This window comes from Dasypus novemcinctus, chromosome 11 (genome assembly GCF_030445035.2).
Source record: "Dasypus novemcinctus isolate mDasNov1 chromosome 11, mDasNov1.1.hap2, whole genome shotgun sequence".
Taxonomy (NCBI): domain Eukaryota; kingdom Metazoa; phylum Chordata; class Mammalia; order Cingulata; family Dasypodidae; genus Dasypus; species Dasypus novemcinctus.
Window position 1 is genome coordinate 107,869,895 of NC_080683.1, and position 14,684 is coordinate 107,884,578.

Consider the following 14,684-nt stretch of genomic DNA (forward strand, 5'->3'; position numbering starts at 1 on the left):
TTTTTTCAAGTGTGAAGTGGAAATAGTAATGCCTACCTTTCAGGATCGTTGTGAAAATTACATGTGATAATTATTTGAAGTGCTCATTACCAAGAATACTTTCAAAGGTTAGTTCCTTTTTGTTCCCCATTTTTTTTCCTAAAGAGAGACTTTCTGACTTGAACCAAACATGCCCATATCTGAGTGAATTCAGGTTGCTTTGCTTTCCATTTTTAAAACAATGATATTTTTGTCTAAGTTTTAACCTTGCGTCTGAAATGAGATCCTTCTCCTTCTCCTTTTCTACTCTGATAAGAAGTAACAAAATATGTTATGGCAACTTCCTTCTAAATCAGTGTTGGATGATCAGATGTAAGCCCAAACTGACAACTTGGCATACCCTTAATCAAAACAACATCTTCAATATTGGTTCATCTATAAAAAGAATCTTATTGTTGATTTCCCCCTGTGATTTGCTTTTGCTGCTTAGTTTGTCTTTCACTTGTAATATTTCAACTAACTGTAATCATCATTATCATCTCCCAAAGGAGGGAACAGCAGGCTCATAAACAAACCCTTGCCAGACAATGTACCTCTCTTGCATAGGCAATCCTGCTGGAAGCTGGGTTAAAATACCATGAAGATGAAAAACAGTACTTAGGAATTAATTATAATTTTTGCTATTTATAATAATAAATAGAGATCATCATGAAGTTTTCCCAGTGCTAAGGTGATGAGTCCTCTAGCTTTCAAATTGAGTGACAACCAAATTGACAAAAAATGACTAGGGGGCTTATTTGCATTTGTGCCAGCATTTCTTCTCAGACTAGTTAATCCAAAGGGTTTCCCCACTGATTTATGTCAGACAACTTCAGTATCTGCCCATCTTAAAATCATTGGTTCCATTTGAAGTCTTCTGAAGTGTCCCTATCACATGAACAACATGTTCACAGATGATGGTTTGGTGAACTAATCCAGGTAAACTCTTTGCAACCTGCATTGCTAACACACTGTGCTTCAAGAAGTAAAGGCCAGTGGAGTATTTAAAACGCCTGCTCCCTTCAGGTAAACTGAAAGTCAGCATGAATCCTGAGTCAACAAGCTTGTTATATTTTATTTATCTATAATCTACTGGTGGATTGAGTCATATTTGTAAAACATCAGTTGAATTGATTTCATCATGTCTTGCACAGTAGGCGTCTGACTTGATATGCAGATTATGAGCAAGTACAAATAAATTGAAGCTATCTCAACAGAAATTGTTGTGTAGATGTATTTAAGGAGAATTGACTTCTGTGGTAGTTACCTCAGCCATGGACTTAACCAGTTTTATAGTTAGAAGGACTTGGATATTGGAAGAAGTACTGGGCTGGAGGTCAGGAATTTTTTTTTTTAAGATTTATTTATTTTTAAAATGTATTTCTCTTCACTTCCTCCCCTCCCCCCTGTTGTCTGCTCTCTGTGTCCATTCGCAGTGTGTTTTTCTGTGTCCACTTGCATTCTTGTCTGTGGCACCGGGAATCTGTGTCTCTTTTTTGTTGTGTCATCTTGCTGTGTCAGCTCTCCATGTGGGCCTTGCCACTCCTGGGCAGGTTGCGCTTTTTTCGCTCAGGGCAGCTCTCCTTATGGGGCGCACTCCTTGTGCGTGGGGCTCCCCTACCAGGGGGACACCCCTGTGTGGCACATCAGCACTGTGCATGGGCCAGCTCACCACATGGGTCAGGAGGCCCTGGGTTTGGACCCTGGACCTCCCACGTGGTAGGCAGATGCTCTATCAGTTGAGCCAAATCTGCTTCCCAGGTCAAGGATTTTGGCTTCTGTTTTCAACTCAGCTCTGTAATAGTTGTGAACATAAGTAAGGTTTTGACTTATTTGGATTCCAATGGCCTCATCTGTAAAATGAGGATGAGGACACCTGCCCTGCTGACCTTGAAAAGTCACTGTGAGAATGAAATTAGAAGAATGCAGAAAACACTTGCTAATGGCAAATCAAGACACAAATGTGTAGCATTTCTATCTGACCTGCATCACTGCAAGAAATAACATTTCCAAGTAACATTAAGAGTTGGAGGCATCTATAATAAGGTATATACAGATAGCCCCAAAATTGTGACAGTATTTGCTGTCATTCTTTGCCAGAATGCTGAAAGTCACATACCATTAGATTAATTGATATCTTTCTCACTGTCCCCATTGGTCGAACGAAGATAGAAATAGAAAACTTTCCATTTTCCTTTTAAGAAATGTGGAATGCAAAATAAATTTAACCTAATTGCACATGCTTCTCCTTTAAATTCTCCAAACCTTAGATTTAGTAGCATCCTTGATCTTTAACTCAAGCAAAGAGCCTATTCAGCTTTTCTTAAGAACCTATTGGATATAGAACTTTACAAGAAATATATATTTTCTTCCACCTGATAGCAGACATTATACAGCTGACCAAATTTGCAATGACCAAGATATTGTATTTCCCTAATCCTTGAGGGTAGATATGCTCATGTGACTTGCTTTGGCCAATGAAATGTGAACAGAAGTACTGTATTCTTTTCCTTGGGAAAAAGCATTGGATTGCCAGTATGAGATTCTCTGGAGCTTTGTCAACTACCAGAAGATCAAAATAGCCTGGAATGCTGACAACAAATGGAGGTCAACTATCCAGACCTGCAGATTTCACAGGAGTAAACTTTTGCTTTCTCTTACACCACTAGAATCTGATGTTGCTTGTTACCACAGTTCAACCAAGCCCATCTTGACTTTTACCTCTTTGTCATAATGCATACCATGTGTCTTTATTGCTTGAAATAAATACAGAATATTTTCAACAGAGTGGTTTCACATGGCTTTTAGAACAAAATTGGTTGTTTCTTTGTACCAAAAAAGGATTATGCAGGCTTTATTTCATAAGTTATCTATAAAAATCATTCTAAAAAAAGTGGTCTTTTGATGGTTATAGAAATAGTGTTAGGTGCATACGATGCTTCTGTCTTTTGAAATTAATATTATAGGTAACCAAATTTTTAAGAAAACTTATCCATAAAGATATGAAGACTTAAGAAGGTTATACAACAGCTTGGCATCAGGCTGTTGGTAACAGTGCAGCCAGGTTTTAAACCCCTGGGCATTTCTTCCCCCTTATCTTTAACTACTTTTCAATGCCATTTTGTAAATATTGAGTTCATTCCATCAGCAGACATTTACTGAGCATCTTCCATGTGTGTATCTCTCTAAGTCTCAGCTCTCTCTTTTGCAAAGTGGCAGAAACTATCTAACTTTCAAGATCTAAGTGAAGATTAAGTCATAAAATAATGTAAACAAAGAAGCCTGGCATAATATCTAGCATATGATGGGAGGCGTCACAGGTTGAATTGTGTCCCCTAGAAAGATACATTGAATTCCTAACCTCTGGTATGTCAAAAAGTGACCGTATTTGGAAATGGGATTTTTGAAGATGTAATTAACTGTGATGAGGCCAAGCTGGATTAGGGTGAGCCTGAATCAAATATGACTGGGGTCCCTATAAGAAGAGGGTCTTTAGACACACAGACAGGCATAGGAGAAAAGTCCAGGTGATGACAGAGTCAAAGATTGAAGTTACAAGCCAAGGAACACCAAATATTTCCACAAAGCAATCGGAGCTGTCTTCAGAAGAAGCTTGGCCCTGCTGACACCTTGATTTCAGACTTTGAACCTTCAGAATTTTGAGATAATAAATTTCTGCTGTATTAAGCCAGAGTTTGAGGTACTTTACCTTGGAGCCCCAGAAAACTAATACAAGATAAAATGTAGATTGCAAGCTGATCAAACTTGGGTTAGAACCTGTGCTCCACTATTTGCTAGCTGTGAAAAGATCTTCACTTCTCTGAGCTTCCAGTTCTTTGTTTGTAAATGTGGGTGTGAATGCTACATTGGGTTTGTTGATACTTAAATGAAATGTCTTCCAAGTCTCCATAGTGCACAGAAGATAGCAGATACTCAATACTCAATAATTATTATGATGTGTGTGTCAGTTTGATAATGTTTATGAATTCCAAAAATAGATACTGGATTATGTTTGTGAACTGTTCTTTTCCTCTGAGCATATTATATTGTATTAGGTTCAGAGGTTTCACTTTTACTTGATTAAATAATGGTAAAGGCTTTGATTGGGCCATGTCAGAGAAACCACACTACAGAGAAGGGAGGTTGGAGTTTTGAGCTAAAGCCCCAGAAATAAACATGCAGGAGAAGAACACAGAGAAGTAGAGAGGGCTCCATAGACATGGCAGAAACCCCAGGAAGAGAGACAGCCATTTGCCTGATAGTCTACAGCTGGCCTTGTGGAGAGAGCAGAGCAGCTGAGCCTGGAGAGAAACAAACCCAGGAGAGAGACTAAACATTCCAGCCTACAGCTGATAATGGAAGAAACTGGGACCATGGAGCCTTACAAGGAAGAGGAAGACTGAACCCTCACAGATATCGCCCACCAGCTGTGTCAACACGTGACAATAGACTTTGGTAAGGGAAGTAACTCAGGCTTTATGGCCTGGTAACCGTAAGCTTTTACTCAAAATAAATACCCTTTTATAAAAGTCAACAGATTTCTGGTATTTTGCATCAGCACCCCTTTGGGTGACTAATGCAATGTGGTAGTTCTAGGGTAATCAATAAGGATGTGAAGATTGATCATTGAATTGAAAGAGGACATAGTCCAGTAGATAAAACAAATGTGTGTTTATGATGGTATAAGAAATGATACAACAGAAGTGTGTGCAGAGTATACAAATAGGACAAAGGAGGGAGAGATGAATTCTGATGGTGCTTTCTAATATATTTTGCATGAATGGCTTGCAACAGCATCAAATTCTGTCTAGAGAAGGCTTCTAGCTCTATCCCTGATGGCCCACTCAGACATTTATGGGACCTCGGAATGATTCCATTCCCTTTTTGGGTATGGAGTAAAAATGTTCAATCTCCTCTAATTGAAGAGTACATTGAGGAATTTCCAAAAGACAGGCTAGAGGCAGTTCTGGGTCATCATCTAACAATTTGACAAAAACTGAACAAAACAAAACACCTGTGCAGTAATAAAATCTTTATCTATGGTGACTAACCTAAAGTAACTTTCTTTTAGGTGAATAAAATAGAGATCTTCAATATAAAAAAGGTGGATAGAAAAAAATTAATAATTTCAAAGATTCTTGAAATAAAAGGTCTTTGTTGTTACAAAGTATAATATTTTGTTTTTAGTGGAATGCATATCTAGCTCAGGTGAGAAATATAATGAAACAAAAATGTAGAGGACAATATTTAAGTCAATATCAGGACAATATTTCTGATACAATTCTAATATTTGCCATAGTATCTGATATATTGTTTTCTCTTCATTGTCTTTTCTGTATTTTTAAGCAATAATAATAGGGATGAAGAGTCAGCTAAAACATTTAACTTCATTGACAAATCTCTGATAATTTGTGCATATCTAAAATTCAGTACTTTATTATTGCCAGCATTATATATTTAAATGAACACAGCCTAGTTTCAAGAAAGGAAAATAAACATATTGAAGGGGAAAAAAAAACTGCAGCCTTGTTCATGAGTAACACTTAAAAACTATTAAGTTCATTAAAATCCCATTTAACAACTAGCAGAACTTGAAGAACATTGGGACTGCTCAATCAATAATAATGTGGAATATTACTGGGGAAAATGCTTGACTGTTAAAATTTCTCCTAACTCAAAATGGTTGCACAGATTAGGGAGAAAAACATCTGTTGTTCAAATGTTAAATGAAATTTGTCAATTTACTGAAATAATTTTCATTTGGGGGTGTATTTTTTATTGTTCCTTATTTAATGATTAATTCCCCCACTTTATTTTGAAACATTCCAGTATTCTTTCTTTAAGTTTTGCTTATTGAGTTTATATTGAAATCTTTGGACTATATCTTTGTGCAGTTGACCAGTCTACTGTTTAGTAAATTGTGGCAGTCTGTTGTATAATTAACTAGTACATCAACCATGAAATTATCTAATTCTGCAATTAAAATGATCAGAAATATAGGTTCATAATGTGGCAGCCCATTAATTCCAGGCGGTTAGATGTTACAGTACATTCAGGTGAGTCTGGCCTCTGTTGTCAAGTCCTAACTCTGTAACATTTTTCCATTTATTTTCTGTGTCAGATCAAACAAGCGATTTGTCGATCTGATTTTATTTATCTGAAATGGGGATGCTAGGCTTTAGTGTATCATGGAGTATGTTAGCCATTGTTTGTAGCATAATTACATTTCATCTTCCATTCATTCATTTATTCATCTGTTTGTTCATTTATCTATTTATTCATTTGTAAGTCAATCTTGAATCCAACCATCTACCTATTCTTCTATCTACCCATTCAACAAAAGTACATTGAGCAAGTATTGCTATGATCTTGCTAGGTATATAGATGACATGACAGGTCTCTGTTCCCAATGACTAGCTCTTAAGCCCACGTCAGCATAAGCAAGTGTTATTCTTAGTTGAGCAATTCTTTCAAGTCCTATGTTGTGTTAAGAATTGCCAGGCTCATCAATTCTCCCCCATATATATTTCCCAAACAGTTGAAAACAAGTACACAAACAAATACTTTTACATGAGTGTTCATAGCATCACTATTCCCAATAGTCAAAAGGTGGAAATAACCTATACGTCCACCAGTAGATGAATGGTTACACAAAACATGGTTTGTGCATACAATGGCATATTACCCAGCCCTAAAAAAGAATGAAGTATTGCTACACATGAATAAACCTTGAAAATATGCTAAGTGAGTAAGCCAAAGGAAAAAAGGTCAAATATTATATTATTCCATGTATATGAAATATCCAAAATTGCAGCCATTTACTTTTGTGTTCTTAGAATTTACATAGAGTTTATTTTAATGTATTAAATGAAAAACAGCTAGATTTCAGGGATACAATAGTGTTTCTTGTACTTTACAAGTTATTTTTACCTTACTTCAACCTTCAATGAAATTGTGTCAATAAAATATCAAATATTTAACAATAGTCTACTGTGTGTTATGTGTTATATCAAAAACTCTATACTCGTTATTATATTTAATCCTTAATCAACTTTTGGTATGTGGACTATTATATTATCCCCATGATGTGGGTGAGAAAATTGGAACTTAAAGAGATGAAACAATTTTTCCTCGACCAAAAGACTGATGTCAGAAACAGGATATGAATCCTAGTGTGTCTGACTAGTGTTCTATGTTCTCAAAAATGAGCTTTTAACATTTTCTCTTAATGGGAAAAAGCCAATCGGACTTCAATAATATTTATTTAAATTGTGACTGTATATTGAGTTTGCTTGATGTTTTAGAGGAATAAATATTTGTGTGCATGAATGCTTGCGCATAATATATATTTCGCAATATACATATACCTACAATATTATATATATATATATATACATACATACATACATACCCATGCTTACACAAATATACATACATACAGATATACATGTATTTCCAACTTAGGTAACAGCATATTTCCAATTTTCTAATTGACCAAAACAACTTTTCTGAAAAATATTGAGTGATGACAAATCAATCTCTAAAATCATCAGCTTGTACAGAAACTCCAATAAAGTGAAGCCTTTAGATACAGAGAATAATGAATTTATGCCCCCCAAATTTAAGAGAATCATTCTAATTCATTTGAGCATCTGAGAAAGTTTCACTTGTACCCACCCACATGCAGGTTTATATCTGAGGAAAAGAAACCAAAATAACTTCCATCTTTCATTTCAATTTAAAAGTTCAACTGAATATTCATATTGTTTCTCTTTGTACTTTTCAAGTTTAAATGTTAAAATGATCAAACAATCATGGGTATAGTATCTATTATAAAAATCCCTTCAAGTGTATATTTTAAAACTCAGTCTCTCTGTCTATCCATCTCCAAAAGGAAAAAAGTCAAGTCAAAGTGCAAGGCCAAGAAGCAAAAAATGAGTAAGAACATTCTTAGATCTTTTCAATATTTGAAAAGGCATTGGTGTAAGTGCTTTTAACTGAGTGAACTTTAACAAATATAATGAATGACAAAAGTTTTAAATCATGAATTTTCATTAACCTCCTTTCTCAACATAGATGGTTTGTTTAGATTTACACCATAGTTTCTATACTTTTCCAGAAGTTAGATTAGCTAAGAGCTTGTTTTACCTGTTTACCTTATCTTTTGCCCTCTGTCCCAGGTTGAGCACTGTAAGTCTTGAATCTGCCATTCCCTATCCGACTGATGGAAGCATTGCAGCAGCCGTGGAAGTTTGTCAGTGTCCACCAGGATATAGTGGTTCTTCTTGTGAAGTAAGTGTACAAGAATATATCATCAGGGCATCCCACGTTTCTTTGATATTGCTCTCAATAAACTATACTAAAAGCATTCAGTTTGCCGATCAGTGCTTGCATACATAAATGATAGCACATGACCTAAAGACGTTACTTGAATGTCTGCCAGAAATTTCCTGGCTTTCAAAGAATGCTAATAACTGTATATTGTCTTGAAATTGTGTTTCTTTTTAATACCTCGTGCCTCCATATAACTGAAAATCCTATGTTCTGGTTTGTCCCCCAATTTCATTGATTGCATGCTAGGTAATAGCAGAATACAAAAAGAAAATTTAAAATATTTTCTTAATATAAAATATAAAATATTTTCTTTTCATTTCTACCTTAGTGCTTATCAAGGATTTAACCCAAAATTATCTAACTTTTCTTCCAATTTTTGAAATCTTCTGTGCTACAGGAGACATTATTCCTGTAGATATAAATAACCAAGTCACAATCATATGAAGCATACACTCTTCAGAATGTCAAGAACATAAAATATGGAAAAAAATACATTCATCTAGGAAAACCCTACAGGTTTTTTGTTTTTGTTTTGTTTTAGTATCTAAAGTTTGAGATATTTATCAGCATCCCAATATTCTAAATTTATAATAAGATTAATGTTTCTTCCTTAATACCACATTGTGTCATTGTAGGGTAATAGTTTTTGCTTACTTCTGTGTGTTTTCTTTTGGATAGCTTGAAAATTAGTTTTACTTGAAACCTGGTCAAAAAATGTAAACAGCATTTCCCCGATAGAGGATATGCCTTACAGATAAATAGGAGCTTAAATTTTTCACTAATAGTGCCTTTAAGGAATCATTTAAGTGTACCAAGATGTTCTGCTTCAGAACACTACCATACGATGCCATTTATAGAAATTCTCTAGGCATTGCTTTGTCAGTTCTCTATACTTTAAAGATAATGCATGCTTCCAGAGAATTACACAGGGCGAAGAGTCATGTTCATGACAAATGTGTTTTCTCTAACTGGGCTCAGAGTCACCAATTTAGAAGGAAAGCTAAATGTAATTCATTGAAGTGCTTGCTTTTCCAAAATTCTTGCAGAAAAGAGAAACTTAATAGTGGACATGAATTAGCTATGTCAACACAAATTTGATTTTACTTGTCATGCCATATTTGATGAAGCCAGTTCTTTTATTACAAGCCTTGCGGTTTTGATTTCAAACCAGAGAGCTCCCTTTGAACCTTTAAGTTCCTATCTCAATTGGAATAATAAATACCTTGATTTTATTATTGCCTTAATACTTATTCCCACATTGGTTATTCTCAGTCTTCTTCATCATCTTTTATACAAGTTCCAAATGTGCATTGAATATAAAATTGTCTAAATATCATTTAATTGGATATCCTGATTTGTTTATTTCTTCCTTCAAAAATTTATTAATGTGGTTTGATTAATTCTGCACTAGATGCTGAGGGGATTATCAAGAAGTATATGTCATAATCCCTGTTCTTAAAGAGCTAACAATCTCTTTAGGGAGATAGAACAAATACCTATGAAAAATTGGATCATGGCACTACATAATTAAGAGATCAGTAAGTGGTACAGAACAGAAGTGTTGTAATCATTCAAAGAAGTAAGCTATTCCAGTGGAGAGACATGTCATGGAGAGTAGCCTGGAGTGGCAAAATCTCAAATTGGATGCTAAATAATGGGAACAGTTAGATAGGAGCTAGTAAGAGAAAAGCATGCAAGTGTAGAAAAGAATCAGAACAAAGAAGCAGAGGAGAGATAATAAAAGCTTTTGGTGCCGGTCACAAAATAATTGTTTGATAAATAAAGTTGCTCTGAAATCCATGAAAGAACTTAGTTGAATCAGGAAACAATGAATTCTGGAACTCTGGAGTGTCTCCTTGATTTCTTCATTTAGTTTACTCTCTTGTAATGCCTTCTTTGACTTATCAAAATGTTCTGTCTCTAGACCAGCTATTCTCTAGTCCTGTCCTTTCCTGATAGCATTTGCTTGTTTATTGATCTTGGTTCACAGGGCCAGTCATTCTAGCTTTGTTCTCAAAAATATCCTATGATCCCTTAAAAGCTGAGTAAGCGTCAATATACCATTAATGTCTTAATTCTAGGTTGCTTATAACATCTACTTAAAAACAGTTCACACAACTCCAATGTAAAATCATTTTCTTTAACTTCATTGGGGCTCCAGTGCTGATTCAAAATCCTATTCCTCATTTCTACTTGACATCTTATACATCTCTCCACAGTTAATCTTTCAAATATTTTCTTACTTTATAGTACCATCATAATTTATTTCACTTGACAGGTGAGATAGGTGGGGAAGTTAAAGCAAAATGAGATACTAATAAAAGAGTTTCAATCTAAATATCAGTTTCCACTTCTTTATGTTGGAAATTATATTAACCACCTCAGAAAAATGATCATACCTTCATTTAGCTAAAAGTTCTACGACAAATATCTATTTTGATGCAATTAAGATTCCAGACAAGGAGGATAATGTCATGAACTATATAGATATGATACCTGCCCACAAGGACATTATATTCAGTTGTGGGCTAGAATATTCCAGAAAGTAAGTTTAAAGAAATGTGATAGAAGCCATGAAGAAAATAAACAGGGCGCCATGATAGAGGAACTGAGCACTGGCATGGGGAGATGGGATGGAAGGACTTGCATTATAAAATGTTGTCAGGGAAGGCCTCTCTGAGGGGATGGCATCTAAGAGGAGTATTGAAGGGTCAGCTATGTAGAGAGCTGGTGAGGAAGTACAGTCGAGCTTGAAGGATATAAGGACCTGAGGCAAGGCAATTATGGCCAGAGCTTGGTAAGCAAGAGGGAGAGTGGCACAGGAAGTGGTTGGAAAAGCAGGTCATTCAGAACCTTGACTGTATGCTAAGAGCTTTATTCTAAGGGCAGTGGAAAACCATTGGAAGACTTCAAGTAGACTAGTTCTATGATCTGAGTTACATATTTTTTAAAAGCCATGAGTACAGCGTGGAGAATATATTGCAAGAGACAAAAATGGAGTAGAGCAGTTAGTAGACTATTGCAGTAGCACATTAGTAGTTTGTGTCAGGATAATGCAGGGGATGTAGGAAGACATGGGCATATTCTACATATTTTGGTAGTAGAATCAACGGGACTCACTGTTAGATTGCATACTGAGAAAGGGAGGGAAGAAAGGTTTGAGAATGGGTCATAGGATGCTGACTTGAGCAATTGGATGTAGTGTAGTGTAGTGACCTGGAGAAGACTGGCAGAGGAAAAGTTTGGGTTTGGGGAAGGTCAAGAGTTTAATAAACATTAGGGTTGAAAACCCTCTGAAGTGAAGATGTCAATGTTCAGTTAGAATATGAATGTTTGGGGCTCTGAAAGACTGTCTGGTCTAGAACAGTGTATTTGGAAGACATTATAAACTGTAGGACTGAATAAAATTGCCTCAGAGAAGGTGTGATAGAGAAGAGAGAAGTGACCAATCCCATGTCCTGAGGAGCTTCTGACAATGGGAGGTAGGGTTAAAGCAGAGGAGGCAGCAAGGGGTAGGGTTGAAACAGGGAGTCAAGGAAGCTGAGTGAAAAGGATGCTTGAAGGAGAAAATCACCTGGGTCAAATATTGACAAAAGGTTAAATGAGATGTAATAACAGAGTTGGCCATTGAATTTGGCTACCTGGCAGTTGGTGAAACTGACAAGAGCAGTTTGAACAGAGTAATGGTGAAGTCAGCTAGGTTAGAATGGAATGAACCGTGAATGGCAAGTGAGAAGGAAAAGAACACGTATAGGCAACTCTTTAGAATAGTTTTACTGAAAAGAAAAATAGGTTGGGACTAGAAAGTTATGTGATGTTAAGGGAGTAGTTTTCTTGCTTTTGTTATTTATTAGTTAATTTTGGATAGTTGATACTAGATCGTATTTTTGTGTTGATGACAATGATCCAATAGAAAAAAAAGCTATTACTAATGCAGCAGAGGAAAGGAATATAGGAAAAACAACACAGAAAGAAATTCAGATTGCCTGGTGAGTGAGTTCCCTTTGAGAGGAGGAAGCAGTCTGTAGGTCTCCTCTTACCCTCCCCACCTGTAGTCCCATTGCTTCATAGGGGAATGTGGCAGAGATTCATGGAGATACTTGGATGTTTGTGAACTTGGGAGAGGAAAGATGGAACTTGCCTTCTGATGGCTTATATTTTCTCTGTAACTAAGATGAAATCACTGGCTAAGGCTAAGAGAAATGTAAGGAGTTGGGAAGTTTGAGGAAAGAGGGTGCATTATGTACTGTTGTCTTGGAGAGTATAAAAATTTTATTATGGAAAACTTCATGAGTATCTTTCCTGACCATAGGAAATCAGTTCTCTGCCTATTTTCAGCATCAGTAATTTGTACCCCTTTCTGGGATTTCATGAGTTTTTAGATCTATCTATTACAGAAGGAAATCATTTCTGTCATGAATTTATGGGGGCAAAAATTTTAATGGGAAAAATTATCAGAAGAGTTAGAATTAACACCTTTTTTTTTGTACTGCCAAAATTAAGAGGAAAGCTGCTTTTTCTTTCTGTTAAGATAGGAAGTATCAACAAATCCCTTTTTTATGTGTTTGTTATCGATGTTCAAATATGAGTCTTCATATCCTGAGGCAGAAGGTACATTTCCAACAATACACAACACAATACTACACATTTTATTATTTCAGTGGTTTCTCTCTTGTTTCTGTTTTCAACTAGAAATAATAGCTTTTTCATGATATGTTATGTTGTATTTAACAGTCCAGAAATATAGTTAATAATGTACAAAATACAGTTCTAACTTCAGGGATTTCATAAACTCCTAGAGGACAGCAATATTTACCTTAGATTTACTTTGCATCTCATTCTAGTTTGCAGTAATCCACACATAAAAGAAAGTTAGTTAAGAGTGATGGTGAATTTGCAGCAGGCACTAACACACAGGTTATCTAAAACACAAACATTCTGTTGTAACCAGAACTCTGTTCATAAAAGACAGTGTTTCACATTTTAAAAAAGGAATAGAGACAAAGTTGTAACAATGACAGACGACCAAATTTTAAGCTAAAATATGGTAAATAAGTCAAACAATTTTGTGAAAATTTGAGCAAGCATAATAGTATGGTAAGAATTTAGAATGCAATAAATGAATTATGTATGCTTGAAAATTTTAGCTGTTTATATGATCAAGCATAAAAGCAAGGTGCTTCCTTTCTCCCAAATGACTTTGAAGATTTTCTGAAAGTGAAGGAATAAAGGACAGTTCTTGTCTTAGAAAGGTAGTACATTCCAGAAAATCAAAATTGTGCAGGATGATGTTGGGTGCTCTCTTGGCTAAGATTTTCTGAAGCGTCCTTCTGTATCTCCTGCTTTTTCAGTATGTTTCCTATTTTCTTGTCTTTGCTTTTTACTTTGAGACTGTCATATTTCAGTTCTTTATATCTCTGCTTTATTTTACCATTTCAGAAGAGAAACCAAGCTAATGCTTCTTCTAATCTCATACCTGCCAGTAATGCTAAGGTCAGTACCAAGTACAATGTGAGGAGGGATAGCTGTGTAGCAGTGTTTCAATAATGTCAATTCTTTGACATGCCCATTTGCTGAATTTGCTAGCAAAGTTATTTTCTTTTATCCAAAAAGATACTTATAATTAACTCCCAAAGACTGACAGAAACATTATCTTCCTTTCAGTCTTGTTGGCCCAGATACCGACGAGTTAACAGCACTATTTTTGGTGGCATCTGTGAACCATGCCAGTGCTTTGGTCATGCAGAATCCTGTGATGACATCACCGGCGTGTGCCAGGTAAGTGCCTCTGCCTCCCAGGACGCTGATTGACAAGGCTGAAATCAGCTCAGTAGACCCTGCAATTCAGTTACTACCTTTGGGACCCAAACACTTGAGTCAAGAAATAATTTGACAGAGATCTTTATATTGAACTGAGTGGGAAGCTGAGAATGCCCTTTCATATTTGGTCATCCTGACTAGCAACGATTAGGAAGTGTTTATTCATATTAGTCTAAGAATTGACTTAAGATCACATATCATTATAAAGCAAAACTAATAACTGAAAAGCAGATCTACCATGAGTATATATGGTTTCATAGCTTTCCATAAATCTACCAAAAATAGACTCTACCTCTAAATTAGGAAATGATTTGTTTCCCCATGACATGAAAAGTATAAAATATAAGCTTTGTAATAGACATAATTCAGTTTTATTCACATTGAAAATGAGAACAAATAGTTTTAAAATTTTCGACATTTAACTAAATGCAAAGCTTCATAAGTAGAATAAAAAATAATTAATATATACAGTACATGTTCACCAGAGCTGTGTACTCCTTCAACAATTAAGT

At 35.6% G+C, this 14,684-nt stretch overlaps 1 protein-coding gene across 1 annotated transcript in view; it reads left to right on the forward strand.

Moving 5' to 3' along the window:
• Positions 1 to 14,684, forward strand: part of LAMA2 (laminin subunit alpha 2) — a 588,895-nt gene that overhangs the window by 334,152 nt on the left and 240,059 nt on the right. Inside the window, exons 15-16 of the mRNA XM_071218658.1 lie at positions 8,199 to 8,310; positions 14,017 to 14,130. Of these exons, the coding sequence (XP_071074759.1) occupies positions 8,199 to 8,310; positions 14,017 to 14,130 (226 nt within the window). The remainder of the gene's footprint in view (positions 1 to 8,198; positions 8,311 to 14,016; positions 14,131 to 14,684) is intronic.